This window comes from Rhinolophus ferrumequinum, chromosome 19, assembly GCF_004115265.2.
Source record: "Rhinolophus ferrumequinum isolate MPI-CBG mRhiFer1 chromosome 19, mRhiFer1_v1.p, whole genome shotgun sequence".
NCBI lineage: Eukaryota > Metazoa > Chordata > Mammalia > Chiroptera > Rhinolophidae > Rhinolophus > Rhinolophus ferrumequinum.
In genome coordinates this window covers 45,920,849-45,941,122 of record NC_046302.1, presented here as the reverse complement: position 1 = coordinate 45,941,122, position 20,274 = coordinate 45,920,849, and the positions used below count along the sequence as shown (strand labels likewise).

The 20,274-nt window shown below is 35.8% G+C and overlaps 1 protein-coding gene across 2 annotated transcripts in view; it reads right to left on the bottom strand.

The window, feature by feature from the left end:
• WDR7 (WD repeat domain 7) overlaps nt 1–20,274 on the bottom strand; it is a 300,771-nt gene that overhangs the window by 233,010 nt on the left and 47,487 nt on the right. For both annotated transcript variants that reach the window (XM_033087148.1, XM_033087149.1), the window contains exons 13-14: nt 15,303–15,498; nt 5,578–5,792 (exon numbers count right to left, since the gene is read on the bottom strand). In XM_033087148.1, coding sequence (XP_032943039.1) covers nt 5,578–5,792; nt 15,303–15,498 — 411 coding nt within the window. The remainder of the gene's footprint in view (nt 1–5,577; nt 5,793–15,302; nt 15,499–20,274) is intronic.

Below are 20,274 nucleotides of genomic sequence, written 5' to 3'. Positions count from 1 at the left end.
TTTATAAGAAAATGTGTCAAAAAGATCACCTGATATGCTCAGGCCATCTTCTTAAAAAATTCATTTGTGTATATTCATCAAACACTACCACATGCTATCTACGACTTACTATTAATATTTTACAAATTTTCTAACTCTTAATCTAGTACACTACTTATGCTGGGTGTCACGGGGGATTAAAAAAAAGATGATTCTAACTTCACAGGATTAAAACCCCTTCCTTCCTTTTAACAGACACCACAGCCTACTTTTCTCCTATCCCAGTGCACATAACTTGGTTATATTTGTCTCCCTATCTTTCATCATTCCCGATTCTGAGGAAACAATGGTAAGGGTGAATTCTCCAAGTCTTTTCTCAACACCACATTCCACCAACGACCCCTCTACCAACAAAAGTGTCAGTAAGCAACTAAACAAACTATAAAGTCTGCTCTTCTCTCTCTTTTTTTTTTTTTTTAACTTTTTAGATTTGGTTCTTTCATCTGTAAAATTTGAATGGCAGTAACATTACCTACTTTGTGTGTGTGTGGTTGTGTGCATTAAGTTACAGTGCATATTTTGCACTTAACATGTTTGTATAGAAATAGCAAAACAACCTCTCTATACATTATATATAAAATATGTATATTAATTTATATATAAATTTTAATGTATACACACATATATATGTGTATATGTGTGTGTATATATATATGTAATCTGTCTTCTTGGACCTTCTCTACAAAGTCTGCACTTAACCCTGAAGCCACTGAAGCTAACTATTCTCTTTTTCTCCAAAAGCATACTTCTTCCTCACTCTCTGTCTCTACTTTATCTTCTACTCATTTTTACCGTGTTTCCCCGCAAATGAGACGTAGCCGGACAATCAGCTCTCATGCGTCTTTCGGAGCAAAAAAGGGTCTTATGTTCATTTTTGCTCCGAAAGACGCATGAGAGCTGATTGTCCGGCTACGTCTCATTTGCGGGGAAACACGGTAGCTCTTCATACCCTGAGTTCTGGCTCAATTAACTCAGCCAAAGCATCTCTCTTAATGATTACCAATGACTTTCCCAATTACTAACTGAAAACACTCTTTTTTCTTCCCCAAGTCTCAATGTTATTTCATTTATCTGATCAACTGTTGACCTTTGCTTCCTTTACAAAGATTTATTTTCAATTAAATGTGTGACTTAGGCCATTGGAGGTTACTTGCCCAAGGTCACCCACAGGCGGCAAGTGTAGAGTTGTACACAGAGAGGCCGTCACCAGAGTCCGGGCTCTTAACCACTCCTTTGCACTGCTTCTCAAAACTGAACCAAAGCCTACACCACACGGGCACTGTACACACAACCTAGCTATTAATAATGGCATCTTCTGAGGCAGGCAGGGGTCAGCAAACTATGACCCAGTGACTAAATCTGGCCCACAGCCTACTTTTGTAAACCAAGTTTTCCTGGAAACTCAGGCATTTCCATTCTGTCTGTGGCTGCTTTTGCACTACAACGGCAGAGATGAATCACTGTGCCACACTGTGTGGTCCACAAGGCCTAAACTGGTCACTATCGAGCCCTTTACAGAAAACGTTTGCCAGTCCCTGTCCTAACCGTCTTTTAGGTGCATCGTGAGCAAATGTGAAGACTGTAATAACTAACTCATCTATATGCAGTGAGAATTAAGGAAGACAGCACATCTGGAATAATCGAATAATAGCAGGCATCCCAAAATGTGAACTGCCGTCCAGTTCAAGCTCTGCACTCCAGCATTTATTTAAGGAAAAAAAACAATCCCACTTCTTTCTCAGAGGTTTTTCGCTCCCCCTGCACACACGCCATCTCCCAACACCACAGAGAAGAGGCAAGTGTCTCCTGTTAGAGTCAGCCTCAAAGCGTATCCCAGGAGTTCTTCATTTCTGTTAACAGCGACCCCACCATTCTCCCTTCAACCAGGTAGGATCTCTGAACTCACCCTGTGTGTCTTCACTCTTCCCTTGCTCATTTGTGGAGTCCTATTTACTCAACCTCCACAATAGCTTACAAGCCATCCCCTGTCCTACATGCCCACGGCCTAATTCTATTCCAGTCCCCATTACCTCTCAGGGTATCATTCTAGTAGCCTCACAATTCACTTCCCACATCGATATTTGTAAGGGTCCTGCATACAAATGTCAGACAAGGCAAACTGTTTCTGAAACAAACAAAAATCTCCTTTTAAGACTACTGAATAGTGTGTCGCTACCCACTGAGTCCTCAACTTCACATTCAAGTGAATTACACAATATGCGTCCAATCTACACCTCCAAACCAACTTTACACTACATTTCTTGGGTCTTCACTATGCTTCACATACAACATTAAGCACTGGAAATAAAAAGATGAATAACTCACCTCTTGTCCTCAGGAAGCTCAAAATCTAATAGGGAAGACAGACATTAAAGAAAAAAGGAAATACCCCATGCAAAATGAAGTGTTTCAGGAAAGGTCTGAACAGGAAGGTGTGAGCACAAAGAGAATGCGAAGAGAGCTAATTCTGCCACTGGGGACAGAGGAGATAAGGGCCGGAAGGGATTCACTATCCTCAAAAAGGACAGGAATTAAAGAAGCAAGAGTGGGGAAGGAAAAAGAAAGGTAGGATAGAAAACATAGGATCCCTACCATTTCTTAACCTTTTTTCTCCAAAGCAGTGCTTTTAAACCATAGGCATTCCCCACCCCAGGGCAGGGAGGTGGGGCTGGAGGGGCATTTGGCAACATCTGCAAACACTTTTGACTGTCACAACTTGGGAGGAGTACTCAAACTATTGGCATGTAGTGGGTAGAGAAGAAATGCTTTTCAGTGTTCTAGCACACACAGGACAGCTCCCCACAACAAACAGCTATCCAGCCCCAAATGTTGATGTAGTGCTGAGGTTGAGCGACCCTGGTCTAGAGCCGCAAGGAAAGGGAGTCAAGGAGAGGATACAGTGGCCATAACTCCAAGATGTAATCGAACACTGAAAATACAGAAATGGGAGGGATTGCTGGACAACCTTGATTACCAAAACCAAAGAGGAGAAAGCAAAACTGAACAGAGGACAAAAGTTATTAATACATGTTCCACCTCTCATGCTCATGAACGAGACAGATCTGAGTGTCAAGATAACCAACTATGAGGGAATGGAGACGACATGGGCAAAGAGGCTGAAGCAGAAGCTGGCAACACTTTTTGGTAAACATGATCCAATTTGACGCGTATTTATTGCACAGCTGCTACTAGGTGTCATAGGAGAAACAACGGTAAGTCAGTCATGATCCCTGCCTGCAAGAAGACTGAATTTCAGCGGCAAGAATGAGATAAGTATGTAAGTTATTACAATAAAAGGGGGAAAAGATACATGGCCTAAGAGAAATACACAGGGGTTTGAACACACACATCTTGCAAAGATTCAATACAGTAATAAAGAGTAATTTTATTTAATATCCTCTTGATCTTCCAGTGCAAGAAAAAAATTTATAGGAGAGTAAATGCTCCATCTTTGTTTGCAAAGCCGTATATGTCTGGCATAAAAAAAAAAACATAATTAGCAAAATAAAATATTTGTGACTTCCAAACAGCGCAATGGCTAATACTATCCCAACAGGACAAAGCAGGATAGTTCTATAGAGTATTTCCACGAGATTTCCCTTCCTATTGAGAGACCCATGAAAGAAATTAGTTTCAATATCCTAGTAACTCCTACACTGAGAGGCTCTTAGTTGTTTTTTTTTTTTAAACTTTGGGTGGGTTTTATTTCTCCTGAGGTTAGAAAACCATCCAGAGGACAGCTCTTTAAAAATTCCCCTCAGAAGGAGCCTCAAATTCAACATGAGAAAATAGTTACAGAAATCCCTAATGGTCCAGCCAACATACATTTTTCATAAAGTGATTATCTTCCTGCAGCCTCAGCTTCCTAAGCCTTCCCCCCCCTTCTATAATTGTTTTCCTTGTAGGCCAGGCAACAATTACCACTGCTACAAGACTGAGGACGTTCACGAGCAGTATATTTTACAATACATAAGTGTAGTGTCGCTGATATCTGGTGCTTTTATCACTAATTGCACTATAAAATGCGCTATTAAGAATAGGGACAAACAAGATTGTAAAAATCACATAATGGACCGTGACCACTTACAAAAGCCATTCATAAATGTTACCGTACCACTTATTTTTCTTTAATTTTCCACTTATATAATTATTTTTCCAAATTTGTACTTCTTGGGGATACCAACAAAAAAAGAATATATTTGGAAATTACATAGCGTACATACATGGTTGCCCTTGAATACATTGTTTTAGAAATTCACTCAAAATTAAAATTATATAGAACGTGAGACAATGTGCGATAAACACTGAATTCCTCGGGACAGCTATGGGATCTTGAAAAAAAATTATAGGCATGGAGAATGCATTTAAGTTGTGATTTCTATTCCAACTTTAGAGCATGGGACTGAAAGCATGAAAAAAAGTGCAGGAGGATTTCACAATTCTAATTTATGAAACATACAGTACAACACAGCCAGTATCTGTGGAAAAGACAGAATGATCAAATATTGCTGCCAATTACTAGAGGCCGCGGTCACTGGAGCTGTAGTCTTTCCTGTAGTCTTTCCTCGTCATTAGCACTCACTAATTCATGCACAAATGTTTGTGGATCAATGTTTCAGCCTCTTCGTTATTTATTCTCAAGTTAAAATATTAAAAAAATAGGAATCAGGAATAAGAGAGAATGAAAATACAAGTAATTCTGTTACCCATTAGTAATTTTAATAAATACTTAGAACTAGAAATTTTAAGTACTGACGCAGATGAACCGCTGGGATTGTCTCTGTTTCATTTACTCATGACCAGAGACAAACTGGTTCTAATACCACAGAAAACAAATACCACAAACCAAATACTGGCTAGCCCGTACAAAACAACAGATGAGTAACCAATGAAACAACTGGGATTCTTTGTTCTTCTTGTAATAGGATAATTAATAGGATTAATTAATAGGATAATTTACTGTTAACTGAAGAAGTGACTGAGGCCTTGATTCTAAGTGTTAGTAAAGGAACGTGAGACTGAACTTGGGTCTCAAAGAAAAATGCCGGCACCTTGTGCAACTCCATGATACTGTGTCAAATATCTTCTTCAATCCTTATAATGGCCTAACTTTATTACAATCAGAATGTCCTTTTAAAACAAGAGATAAGCCACAATTATAAACATTTAGTTGTCTACCTAAATTATCATGTTTTTCTCCCAGAGATAATAGCTAGTGCTCACCTCCATCTTTCAATAGGAAGACTGCCAGAAAGTCAGAAAGTCATGACATACAAAACATCTTCTCTAATTTCAGAAACTGAAGCCACTTAGTTCGGTAAGAATCATGTTAAAATATTTTTAATGGTAAGAATAATTTACTTTTTCAAAATGCCGAATACTTGAAATACTCTAAAACTATGTTGGCTACACCTAAATAAAAATCATCTTCTTTTTCACCAGCGTCATCTCCCAAAATGATTCCCTAAGACATGTCAAAGCTATGCGATTGCATGAAGTAAAATGGGGACTACACATGAGTCCACATACAAAACTTACTTTGTCAGATGCTTCAGAAGCCAAGAGGTTAGTTGCAAGGGTCTGTAGCTTATGATGGGCCATATTTTTCAGAGCAGCAAGACTACGTCTGGTCATGGCCTGTTTCAGGTTGACTGCTGGGTGACTGAGGGAATCCACCACGGCCGGAACTGCTTCATCACAAGCATTCAGGATCTCCACGGCCGTGATGCCCATCACACAGCGATCCAGGGCACCTGGAAGACACAGTCACAAATGCCACACACGATCAGGTTTTAAGTCGTTTTTTAAGAAAGGAAAATGCAGGGACATTTTTTACGTAGAAATATGTTGTTACAGTGCCTCCCAGAAACATGTCCTTGTACTTCCTTCCTCTAACGATCTTTCATGTAACATTACCTTAATCATTTCCTCTCCCATAAGGCACCTACGCAACTTCCCACCAAAGTCAAGAGGCGAGAATTGAATGACTTTGCCCCACCCAGGCTTTTCCATGTTCTTTCTACTTCTAAGATGGTCTCCTTGATCACTCCACACCATTCATTACTCTATTACAAACATCAATTTCCGTGATTTCAAGTCCTCTGTGTTGTGCATCAATCTTAAACAAAAAAAACTAAGTTTTGCGATTTTTCCAGTTTTTTTCTACTTGAATAACTCCTGAAGCTTTTCTTTCTCTAGGAAATGCCCACAAAACAGGAAAAATGACTTCTCATTCAATCTGCAAATTTCTTGACTCTTACACTTAACACCCAATCAAATGTTTTCCTGTGTGTTTGTGAAAATGACTGCTACATCAACTTGTAGCCACTTCAAAGCTTCTTCATTTGGCCATCCTTTCTATTTACATCCATATATGCATTTCTTGTCTAAGGACGCAAGCTCCTGACTATAAAGCAGAAAGCCCTGCGATATACTTTGTTTGGTACAGTACCTAGCACTGCATCGGGTAGATAAGGGTCTCCTTGTGAAGACTGTATTTAAGTTTTTGGAGATTATAATAATGATAATGGACTTTATTTTGATTTGTCAGGCATTCTTCCAGAGTCGTTTTAAAAGAGGATAAAGCCAATGGTGAAAAATAACCATAGAAAACACAGAAACTTAAATGTCAACAAAATACAAAAAAATTTACTGTTTTGAGCTCGTGCCCAAACATCCAAACACATATTTTCTTCCCATTGTTGACTGGTTACATACATGCCATTAAAGTTTGCCCCTCGTTGCTTAAAGACTTTAACTCCTGACTCATTGTCCTCTTTGCAAGAGTACTCCTGGAAAGATTCTTGGTGATTTCAGTATTAACATAAATCAGTGTTTTACTAATCAATTCACTGAGTGTTGACAAGTATATTTTGGAAGGCAAAGCAAAAGTACTTTAATGGTATTCAAAAGTTCAAAAGGTTTGAAAATCACCGGCACATATGAATTCTGCTTTCTTTGAATTCATAAAGAATTCACACTCTACTCCAATAAATTAAGTCCTTCCCTTGATCACAGCCAATGGTCACATTCTAACCTTATTACCAATGACTGAAATCCCAACATGATCTCAATTTCAAATATTCCACTCTCTGACATCAACTCCCATTCTTCACTTACACTCCCTCCAGTTCCAATAATTGATTGTTCAGCACTGACTCCAACAATTCATAAACCTGTCACCCTGGCACTGTCTCTCACCTACCTGATGTCCTCATGCCCCTCCCTACTAAATTAAAATTCCATTCTCCATCCTTATACCCACAGCTTTGTCCTCATGTCACTTCCTCGTACTAGCCAAGCAAACTCTAACCCTGGTTGAATGCAACCCTCCACCAGCTCTGCACCTGCACCATGAAGACGGACATGAAGGACAAACATGCTGACAGCGCCACCTGAAAGTCATGACCATTGATCTCACGTGGGCCGTTAGTAGTGGCCACATTTCCACAGAACTTTCACTTTCCTACTCTCTTGGTTAATTACTCCATACCTTTTCTTTCTTCCAATCTCCAACATTCCATTTCCTGCCCTTACCTGAGTGAAAAGTTTTGTTTCCTATTTCATCTAAAAAGAAGCAATCAGAAAAGAAGTTCCGCCAGCTCCCACCACATTTCCACTTACATTACCCTTTAATTATGAATGAACTACCCAGGCTCCTTCCTAACACTCTTGTAACTTAAATCCCATCCCTCTCTCGTCTGCCTAAGGACATCATTTCCGCAATTCTCCCCTTTGTCTTCATCAGTTTTCCCTACCTACTGGATCATTCCCATCAGCACAGGAACATGCAATTATTTCACCTGTTTAAACACAACACAGTTGACACATCCTCTCTCTAGTCAGTATCCCATTTTTCATAAATATCCTCCAAAGAGTTGTCTATATCTGCTATCTCCAAGTTTTTCTCCTCCCATTTTTCCTTTGAACTTACTCAAATCATATTTCACCCCTAAACATGCACAGAACCTACTCTCTCCATGTTGTTAAATCTAATAATTCTCTGTCCTCATTTTACTATCATTTACTATCAGCAACTTGATTTTCCTCTCTACTCCTCAAAGCACTTTTTTCCTTTGGCTTTCTTCATTTTCTTCTTTTCCTTGGCAGTTCCATCTCAGTCTCCTTTGCTGGTTTCTACACATCACAGAAATATATCTAAACCCTAGAGTATCCCAATCATTACCTACCTGCATTCCATTGTTGACACATCCAGTGTCATGACTTTATATCTTCTGTGTCATAGCTTGTATATGCTAAAAAAAATTCCCAAATGTACCTCACCCACCCTGACTCCCCACCTTGCATTCCAAACTCATACATACAATTTACTTATCAACTTCTCTACTTCAATGTCTAATACTCAACTCAACTCAATATATCAAAAATGAATTCTTGATCTTCCCACAATCTACTCTTTCCACTATTTTCTCAGTTCTCAGTCTCCAAAAATGAATTCCATCCTTCAACTTGCTCATGATTAAAATCTTGGGAGTCATCTTTGACCTCTCTCATTCTCTTATTCCCCTCAGCCAACCACTAGCAAATCCTGTTGGCTGTACCTTCAGAGTATACCCAGAATTCACCCACTTCTCACCAGTTCCACTGTTGCTACTCTGGATTAATAACCCACCATCCTTTATTGCCGAGGGGCAATAACATAGAAGCTAACCTCCACCCTTGAATTACCTTCTTAGTCTCAACCCATTTAAACTTAAAGCCCTTCAATGGTTTTCTGTATCAATCGGAGTAACAGCCAAAGGCTTACAAGACTTTCCAGGATCTGGCCTCCAATTATGTTTCTGACTTTATATCCTATCACTCTCCCCTGATTACTCCACTCCAGCCACACCCGTCTTATTGATGACCTCAAACATGAATTGCATACTGCCTCCTGAGGGCCCTTGCACCTAGTGTTTATTCTGCCTAGAAGTCATGCTCCTTGATCGTGTGGGCTCTATCACCTCCTTCAACACCTCCGCTCATTCCTTTACCCCAATGTTACCTTCTCCGTAAGTTGTTCCATGTTACCTTCTCCTTAAGTTGTTCCCTAGCTACCTTATCAAAGATTTCAACATCCCCTCCCCCAATACCATTCATTATCACCCTTTTCTGCTTTATTTTACCGATAGCACTAATCACCTATACATACATACATACATATGTATGTATGTATGTATAGGTGATTAGTGCTATCGGTAAAATACACATATATATCTATATATACACACACACACGCACACACACACGTGTGTGCGTGTGTGTGTGTGTATGTATTTAAAGACTTTGTTTGTTGTTTTTGACCTGCCTCTCCCCACCCAGAATGTAAACTACTTAAGAGCTAGAGAGTTTTAGGTGTTTTGTTCCCTGTTGTATCCCTGGCACACTGAACAATGCATATAGGAATCACTCAATAACTACCTGTGGATTAAATGGAGACAGAGTTAACAGCTTTAAAATGCAAAGTTCTAACAAATCTATAAGAAAAAAAAAGCCAACATGTTCAAAGGATATGAAAAATTCAGAAATATGAATGGGTAGTAATCATATGAAAAGACATCGACCTCACTATAAAGAAATCCAAACTGAAGCAACAATGAATATCATTTATGTCTTACCATGACAGATATTCACCATTATTAAGGGTATGAGGAAATTGGTAAAATACTTTCAGTATGAGTAAAAATTAGCAACTCTTTTCTTGACAAATTCTATTAAATTTAAAATTCACATTTTCTTTAACACAGCAATTCTCATTCTAAGATTTATATTAAGTAAACATACCATATACAAATATAAGTTGACATATATACTAACAGTAACTATATATATATATATATGTCTGTGTATGTGCATATAGGTACAGATATACAAGTATACACATACACATATTTACTGATTGTCTTATTTGTAAATTTTAAAAATTGAAAAAAGTAAACATATATCATTAGTAAACAGGTTTAATGAATCATGATATATCTACTAAAAGGAATACTGGGAAGTTGTTACAAAAACAACAAAATGAAGCGCATGTGATGTTTACTTTTATGTGTCTACTTGGCTCAGACATTATTCTGAATGTTTCTGGGAAGGTGTTTTAGATGAGATTATACTTAAATTGGTGGACTTAGAGTAAAGCAGACTGCCCTCCATAATGTGGACAGGCCTCAACCCATCAGTTGAAGGAATGAAAAGAACAAAAGACTGGCCTCCCCCAAGTAAGAAACAGAATAGAAACTATATAAAATGAAACACAGAGAGAAATAATTATAAAATAAAAGACAATCCCTGAGCAGCGGGCCATTTCAAGTAGCCTAATGGTCAGATAAGTGGCGTTTCCAAAGAGAGGAAAGAGAAGGGAGGATGAAAAATATATTTGAATAAGTAATGGCCAACGATATACACATTTGTTGAAAAATATATACTCACAGATCCAAGAAGTACAACAAACCCTAAGCACAAGACATATGAAGAAAACCGTAATTTCTCAAAACCAATAATAAAGAGATAAATTTTAAAGCAGGTAGAAAAAAAAAGACACAGCATATATAAAGGAAAAAAATAAGCGTGACAACAGATTTCTTACTGGAAATAATGCAAGCAAGACAGTGGAGTATAAATGAAAAAAAAAAAAGAAAGAAACTGGCAACCTAGAATTCTATACCCAGGAAAAATAAATCCTAAAAATAAAGGTGAAATAAAGCAATTTTCAAACATTCAGAAGCTGAAAGAATTCATCACTCACGGACCTTCACTACAAGAAATATTAAATATTAGGCAACAGGAAAATCACTCCAGATGGAAATTTGGATCTACACAAGCAATTAAGGGCAACAGAAATGGTAAGTACATGGGTAAATATGTAAGATTTTGTTTTTATTATTCAAATTTCCTTAAAAGATGATAGACTAAATAAATATGAAAATAGAAAAATGTTCCAACTGAGTAAAAGTCATGAGCAACAATACAGATGATACAAAAGACAAGTGGTAGAAAGTGACCCAATTATTCTTGACTACAATTATTCTTTACACAGAGCAAACAGTCTGCATAAAAGCATAGTAAAAGATAAAGCCAAAGGTAGGAGAGTACCACAGTGTAGAGGACCTTGCCTTAAAGGCTATATCAACAAAAAGTATGGTGTTTTTTTTTCATTAAGACAGTGGCATGAATCCTAAGATTAACTTGCCAGCAGAGTACAGAATGGATTAGAAGGTAGAAATAGAAGACAGAAATACTACTAAAGATAGGGCTATATTTTTTTCACACCTCAGCTAAGGTAGAATGATACACTGCAAAGAAAAAAGGGAGGGCAGGGGTACCTAATGAGTAGGACTTAGTAACTAATTGCACAGAGGGTTCATGGGGGGGAAGGTAGTAAAAACAGTCATATTTCCACTCTAACAATGCTTTCCTTCAAAATTCCAGAGTGAATCATTCAAAGGGAAAAAAGAAACTCTCTGATTATACTTGGTTTTACGAAGATTTTAGAAAAGTATCATTTTTTTATGTTATTGGTTATCCATGCTTTTTAATACATTTTTATAGACATAAATATACATTAATTCATCATTCTCTGCTATATGCTATTAGCTAATAAAATTTTTAAAATGAACAAATGCATATTCATGAAGTAAATGCAAAAACAGGAATATTTTCCAAAACCTGGAGGGACAGAGAATAAAAAGAAAAAAAGATAACAGAACAAAGTAAATTGACAAGACTTCAGACACTGATTTCTAATAATATTTGGCAAGCACTCTTGGTGTTTGCATTTGTACAAGAACACCTAATAACTGTCCCTATAGGAATAGGTATATGATGTGAGAATCACTTTTGTTATGTAGTAAAGATGATAAAAATGGGCAGATGAGAACGTTGTTAAGGCTTGGTAATGAAGAAGAACGTCTTGTAACATCAGTCATTACTGAAAGCATGCTACTATTTCCCAAATAGACAGGATTTTGACCTTGTCAAGGGCCTGTGGCAAAGACAACACATGCTTATTGGGAACACCCAATGTGATGAACGAGAGAGCTGATCACATCAACAGCTGCAGGTAGGAGCGGTCACCATCTAGGTCAGTGGCCCACCTTCAGTAAGTTCGTAAGTGGCGGTCCTGCTACTTGTTTGACTGATTTTCTAAACATCCAGAAATGTGGCTCTACATCACCACTAATTACTATTGCTATATATATATATATATATATATATATATATATATATATATATATAAAGATTCTGGACCTCTGTCTCTCTAATTAAACTTTATATGACTAGCTTTAAACTCATTTCATTAGGAAATTAATAATGAAGATACAACTACCCATTTGAAGGGTAAAACAAAAGAAAATGCTGCATAGAAGTATACAGAAAAGGCATTTTTAAGCGTTTATAAGCATCAGTACAATTCAATACCAAACACAGAAAATTATACAATATACACGAGTAGTTTTAGTGTAATATGGCTTCATTTGTAAAAAGACATTCCCAAAACACTAAGAAGAGGAAGAAAGTATCTCCTCAGAGTTTAAGTACACTTCATCCATCAAACCTTGGCTGAATGTGATTTATTTAGCTTCATTTTTTATTTATTTAATAAATAAATAAATTTAATAAATAAATAATGTCAATACCGTCAGGATATGCCTTACTGACTCCCCAGGGACCTTTACATCACTAGCCGAAGCCTGAACAGCAAGAAGGAAAAAAGAATACACACTTCCTATTATGGTTGAAATCCAAAATAAATTCTGCCTCTCTATTCTTTTTTCGACTTCAGACTGTCATATTGACTGACTGTTTACCAGAAATCCTCCTGAAGGTCAGAATTGTGAATTTTCAATATTATATATTGTTTAATCTAAAATGGGCTTAATTATACTACATCAGTTGTAAGGACAACATCCTCCAGTATACCTATAGATAGGGGCTATTTGTCATTTCCTTCTATGGAAATTATTGTAAAAGTAACTTTGTGAAATTATTGTAAAAGTAACTTTGTCTTTCAGTAATTTGGCATTCGTAAAAAATATGAAACTTAAAGTATTTGAAATATTCAAATAGTATTATTTAAGTACATATCTGAAAAACTCAGGAAAATTATACTATTTTCTTCTATCATATTTATTTCATTTATTAATGTCCTAAAAGAGTTTACCATACATTTGCATTTGAGATATAAAAATTGTTAATTTAATATTTAGAGTATTTTAAAACATTGTCATTATTGCTGTAAGAACTTTAATACTAATTCCCAAAGAAAATATTTCTAAATATACATAAGGTCATATTCCCAAGTTCAACAAAGTAACAATTTAAGCAGCATGTCTCTTTAATAACATGCATGTACACACACACAAACTTACATGTACACAAACATACACATTTACACACTCACATTATGTCTACTACATACCAGGTAAATAGTATCTCATTTTATTCTTCCAGCAACATTATAAAACAGGATTATTGTCGCCGTTTTACAGCTAAAATTGAGGGACAAAAATCCAGTGACTTGCTATAGATTACAGTGCTAGCCATGGCGCCAGTGGTCAATTCTAAATTCAAACCAAGCAGTTTGACTGAAGAGCCCAGATCAAACTCTGTATAGTTAGTTTGTGGGATGGACCAAACTAGCAAACCAAAAATGTGCTGCACAGCAGACAGGAATAACAAAAAGCACAAAAGTAAAATTTTTACATACACAAAATTGCAGATGTAGTATGATAGCAATTGTGGTTTTAAAAACTCAGGGAAATAAGACTAGAAAAAAATATGCCAAAATGTTAACATTTATCACTGAGCAGTGTGATTGAGGGTCATCTTCTCTAATACTTTTGTGCTTTTAAAATTTGACAAAAGGCATGAATCTCTTACACAATCAGACAGGAAGAACAAAGGATCGATGCAAAGGCAAAGAAGCCTGACACTCTCCAAGAACGCTTCATCTTGTCCGACAGCCTTTAGACTAGCAGTTAAAAGGAGGACTCTAAAAGATAGGATCACTGAAGAGTACTTGTTCCAAAAAACACTTAGAACTCCCTATGGCACCACAGTGCAGGCAGAAATGTGTACATACTCTAATTTCTAAAAGGACTATTTAAAACAAACAACCCCCGCCCCCAAATAAACAAAAGATGAAGAACAGGGAAACCACTTAGTAAAAATATCATATAGTAATACTAGAAATGTAAACAAAAATTTAATCACTGGCACATGATTACTTAAGATCGTAAAAGTAGAATAAAATGTGTTTTTAAAAGCCTAAACTAATAAGCACATTTAGTTATATGCTTAAAGACTTCCCAGGGAAAATCATGAGATTCCATGTTTAACATTACAAATCATTGCCTGTACGTTTAAGGTAAGCATTACTTGTTCAATATTATGCCCTTATACATATAATTTCTGAAACTGGAAACTTTAAATGTTCTCTCTAGAACTAAAAAATTTCATTTCAATCACTTCCTATAATTAACTGTCCCGTATTGCTTTACTGCTGTTTAAATAAAAGAGGATTTTACCTTTTCCCACAGTTTCTGAATCTGAGACAAAAATGGTTTCTTCATGTTGATCACTGATTTTTTTTTTTGGTCTGTTATCTGTATGTCTGTCCTAACATGCATATTATCTTCAATTACATTCTTAAAGATTTGGCCAACTACAAGTATGTAGTATAGTAGCACAATAGATAAGAGGACATTTAAGGTTTTTTTTGGTGATAATGAGAACACTTAGAAAAAGCAATGATCAAAAATAAACATAGCCAACATGGATGATCTTGAGATTATCCTGCTAAGCGAAATAAGTCAGACAGAAAAAGTCGAGAACCACATGACGTTATTCATATGTGGGATATAAAACTGAAAGCAACAAAGAACAAGACAAACAAAGGAACAAAAACTCATAGAAACAGACAACAATTTAGTCATTACCAGAGAAGGGAGTCCAGGGGATGGTATAATAGAGTAGGGTAAAGGGGGTCAAATAAACGGTAATGGAAGGAGAACTGACTCTAGGTGGTGAACACATAATGCAATATAGAGATGATGTATTACAGAATTGTACACCTGAAACCTATGTAATTTTATTAACCACTGTCACCCCAAAAAGTTTAATTTAAAAAAATTTAAAAAATAAACGTAGCAACCTTGTTACATTCCAGGGCATTTTTCCTCATCCTCGTATAAAAGATTTTTAATTTCTAGGAAATCAAATGTACCCATTTAATTTTCGTTCTATCTCTTAACACTTGTTCTTACCAGTATCCATTTGCCAGACGTACACAGAGCCATCTGAACATCCCACTACCAGGTAATCATCAGAAGGCCTCCACTTGATCACTTGAATAGGGAAAAGATGACGAGATGCCAGCATAATGCATTTTTTCTCTCGCAAACTTAGAAGTCCTACTGAGTGGTCACTGGCTACAGAGCAGACGCAGTGCTGCACTCTTGCCTGAAAAGAAGAATAAGCCTTAATTATATTTAGATTAAATTCAGAATGAAATGGACCCTATCCTCAATAATTTAAACCAAAAGTAATTACACATTCACTATTCCTGAAAACCAACCGCAATATTAGGTTGTGTTGGAAAACTTGTTCCTTTATATTGTACATAAAACACCCAGTTCAATCATCACAACACACACACACACACCACCACCACCACCACCACCACCTAAATTAATCCTACATTAAAGGTGGGAAAGATGCTTTGGAAAATGCGCTGTTCAAATATAAAGATGACCTTCCTAAAAGATTGCTATACATGAGCAGGCAAAGCTGGAAAAAAATTGATCCGTTATTACGTGTTCTCTTTCCACAATATGAACTTCCCTTTGATAGCTGCTAGAGCTGCTCTGTCTAGTGCTTCTTTCTGTTTGTGACTCTGTCATTTAGACCCATGCTCCTTCCTGCTCCTTTGCTCAGAAACAATACCCTCTTGGTCCCTCTGCCACAATCACTTCTGAAGAGCCACAGACATTTTGTGTTATCTGGAGATGAGCTCCACAGCTTCCGTCTACAATGTCAGCCGGTGCCACATCTCTACTAACACACAATAGTCCAATTAGACATTCTGCTGTGCGTTTCCTGCTCAGTTCTAGTTTCTGCCCTTCAATTCTTTTTTAGAGCAAGTGAAATGTAAATAATCAAAGACAGTAAAGATTTTCACTAGCAACGGAGAACTCAACCCATGACCTAGAAAATTAAAAAATTGAAGTCTTTAAATTTTTGAGACAATGTACAGGCAATTTAAAACTTTTTAGTGACCTCCTAGATTATGCTTTCAGTTCATACTACGGTGAAACCACGTGAAAACAGCCATCTGAAACTCATGATTGTACTGTTTCCCCGAAAATAAGGCCTAGCTGGACCATCCGCTCTAATGCATCTTTTGGAGCAAAAATTAATATAAGACCTGGTCTTATATATATTATATAACATATAATATTATATATTATATATTATTTTATATTATACCCGGTATTATATTAAAATAAGACCGGGTCTTATATTAATTTTTGCTCCAAAAGATGCATTAGAGCGGATGGTCCAGCTAGGCCTTATTTTCGGGGAAACACAGTATAAACTGTGGCGATTCGCTGAGGAGGAGGCCCACCGCGCTCATATGCACTATCCCTTCTATGGGATCTAAGGGGAAACCTCTCCAACAGCACTCTGCTGGGCTGTGTGTGCTTCAGCAAACAGACTGCTCTTAGCTAAAGAACAGTATCTCACTGATCCGTCTGAGTGTGTATCACTGAATGAGAAATGTTGACAGGTATCAGATGAGAAAGGATCGGGGCCAAATGTGCAAGGGAAGCACAAGTTACAGTTGTGGTTTTTACCCGAACTTCCAAGAATGTTTAAAATGCTGATGTGAATACAATCATCTCTACAAGGGGGAGAAAGCATCACTCATCTGTTAATTTATGCCCATGGTAATCTTATAAGACCTAGTTTTTGACGAACACACTTTGGGGAAAGCTGCTCTAATTGGTTCCTTTCATGTTTTGGCTACTAACAAACTCAGGACTGAATTTTCTGTTCAGAACAGAAAATAGTCTTGGACATAGTCTCAGTGGTCTTGTCTACTTTCTTCTCTCATTTTTTTCTCCATGATTTAGCTTTATTTTTATCTTAATGAATAATGTTTATTTTTTATACAGTTTTTGAACGAAGCAGAGCATTAATAAAACAAAGTTCAAGTTAACTATTTACTCTGTTCTTAAATTCAGGTGTTTTATTCTTTTATTCTGTATTAGCTTTATTTGTACTTTTTGTTCTGTAAATGATTTAAACACTATAACAAACGTAGCAGGTATTTACTAATTTTAAAAGTTAGAACTCAGTTCAGAAATATGTTAAAAACATTTATGAAAACATCATAGAGAAGTTTCTTAAACCAAGCATTGGTTAAGCTTACTGATTTCATGTTCCCTGCTAGGCATTTAATTGAAACATAAAACATGATTTCTTTCTTTAAAGAGATATTAAAGACTAGGGGGTAATTGACTTATGGCATGCAAAACTTAGCTTTATAATTAAGCAATAAATCAAAAGAAAGTGGCAAACTACAAAAAATTCATTTAAATATATGCAACATTAGAATAAAATAGGGTAAAAATACATATAAAAATATATGCCTTTATTTTGTTATTTCACACTATATAAAATATTTGAGTTTTACCAGACATACATTGTAACTGAAAGTATTTTAATACAATGGATGTTCTGCATTTCTACAGATTACCATTAGTGTTGACTTTGTATTTATCAAATATATCTATCATTCAACTTACAAAAAGGGATGGTTTGCTATATTAATGGTTAACTATTATTTCCTATTTTGCAATATCAATCTGCATAAAAATGGTCATTTTATGTATTTCTCTCATCTGAGAAAATAAATCTAAGAGTGATCTTTTTCTTTGTGTATAATTAACTAAAAAGAGTAATTCCTATAATCAGTAATATAATAACTGTGTATGGTGTCAGATGGGTTCTAGAATTATTGGGATGATCACTTCATAAGTTATACAAATGTCTAATCACTACGTTATACATCTGAAACTATTGTATGTCAACAGTAATTGAAAACTAAAAAAAGAATAATTCCTAAACAGCATTACTTTTCATCTATTCATGTCTTTTAATCAAGCACTGACGTGCCACAGTGCTTACAGTACCTGTGTCACTACTTTTGACTCTGCTACTTCAACATACCAGCCTTCCAAAATCTTCTTTGAAATGAGCTGCTCCTTAGTTAATGCCACTCACCTAACTAGCCTACTTGCTAGTCCCCAAGTCCATAGTCATTTCATTAATGTTCACATACACTCTTGTCATTCCTTTTCAAAGAAAGAGTAGAGAAAATGAGGCACAGGTCAGGGTGAAGTTTGTTTTTTCTTTAAAATTAAAAAAAGAAAAGTGAACTTTTACCAATATTTTTTACTATGTTCAGCGTTCCTCAAATTGTGATCTATTGGTAGATCTCAACATCTAAGATGATGGAAAACTAGTGACAACCACTGAGCTACACATCCTCTCTCCGCCAGATATCTAGTACTGTAGTATAGCTTAGTAGAGAAAGGACCGCAGACATTTAGCAAACAAACAAAAAAGGCAAACAAACTTGACCTCGGCATCAACTCCTCAGGAGAACTTCACTGTCAGAACTTTCACTCTCCCCATTTATATGCAGGTGGACAATTTTAAAAATTCTCATAAAAAGATTTAAAAGCTCTATATCGTGTTATCGCTCTATTAGTAAAAAAAAAAAATACAAACCAAATATTAAATTACGCCATAGGACCTGCTTTAAAAAATAGACTATAGGATGTAATTTTCTAAAGGGAAAACAGAATTACAATTCCAAAAATTCTAGCTTTTGTTTCCACATGATACATTTTCTCTAAAACATATATTTACATCAATGTTTTAAAGAATAACTCTGTTACTCTTTCATACAGTTCAGTGATGAAAATTGGCAAATGACATGCTCCATCAACAAAAAAAAGGTCCAAAATAAAAATGCTAGACTGTCCATGTAAATGAAAATAAGCATCTGAAGAGTTAACTATAGCTTTACTGTAATGAGCAAGTCTGGAAATAGCCAAAATAATCAAGACTGAAAACAAAAAAAATCAATATTACTAAGCCCAAGAAAGCATAGTTATTAGAGGTACTTAACTCAGAAGAAAAGATGGTTCTCTGCTTTTTAAATATGGATTAAAATAAATCTAATTTTTCTTTTTTCAAGAAAATGCTAGTCCAACTCGTGTGAAGAAAACTGGCCTAGAGTGGAAATGGCCCAATACAGTAAAACCTCATTAATTTTGATTCCACTAATTAATTCTGAGTTGATGGTTACTTTTGCCTGCTGTGTGAAAACAAATTAAAGGTAAAAACAAAGCAAATGTCTAGCCTATCTAAATGTAAAAGGAAAAAAGACCATTCTCAAGCACCACTTTGGTATTAATTTTAATTCAAACAATGAAGAGAGTAATGATAAATAATTCTCAGCTACCTGTTTAATGAAAGCATTTAAAAGATTTGCTAAAACACAATTAACTTGGTTTCTTATCTGTCCTCAAAATTATAAAATGGGCACTTCTTAAAGAATATTTTATAACTCCCATCTCTCTTTGATTTAGACCCAGCTTCCCCACAAATGAGTTGAATTAGCACAATTCCTTTATAATTAAATTCCAGGGATCACCATTATTGAACATTACTTCACCTATAATGACTGATTCTATAATTTGATTAATTGCATTCTACTTCAATTTCTTTCATTTCAACTGGAAGTCACCTAAACATGACTTAACATCAGGGAATTATAACAATGTGTAACATATTTAAATTATGTAATTAAATAATAATACAAAAAATGTGAACATCATATCTTTTAAGTTATTTGAGAAGCATTTATGCTCCAAACTTTTTTTGATCACACACCCATTCATTAAAAATCTTTGCCATGTATTCCCATTATATATATTTATGTTATACATGTACTTCTGTGTCAGTATATCATGTACATTATAAAACATGCACGAAATTATATCTTAAAAGGAGAACTCAAAGTTTAAATAAACAAATTTAAGATTCAATGAAACATTTTCTTAAATGTCTTGCTAATGTTAACAACTTTATGTTAGCATTAGTCAATACCTCAAAGTAGAATAGACAGAGGGTGCCAAAACAATGCATACACATTTTAAGAAA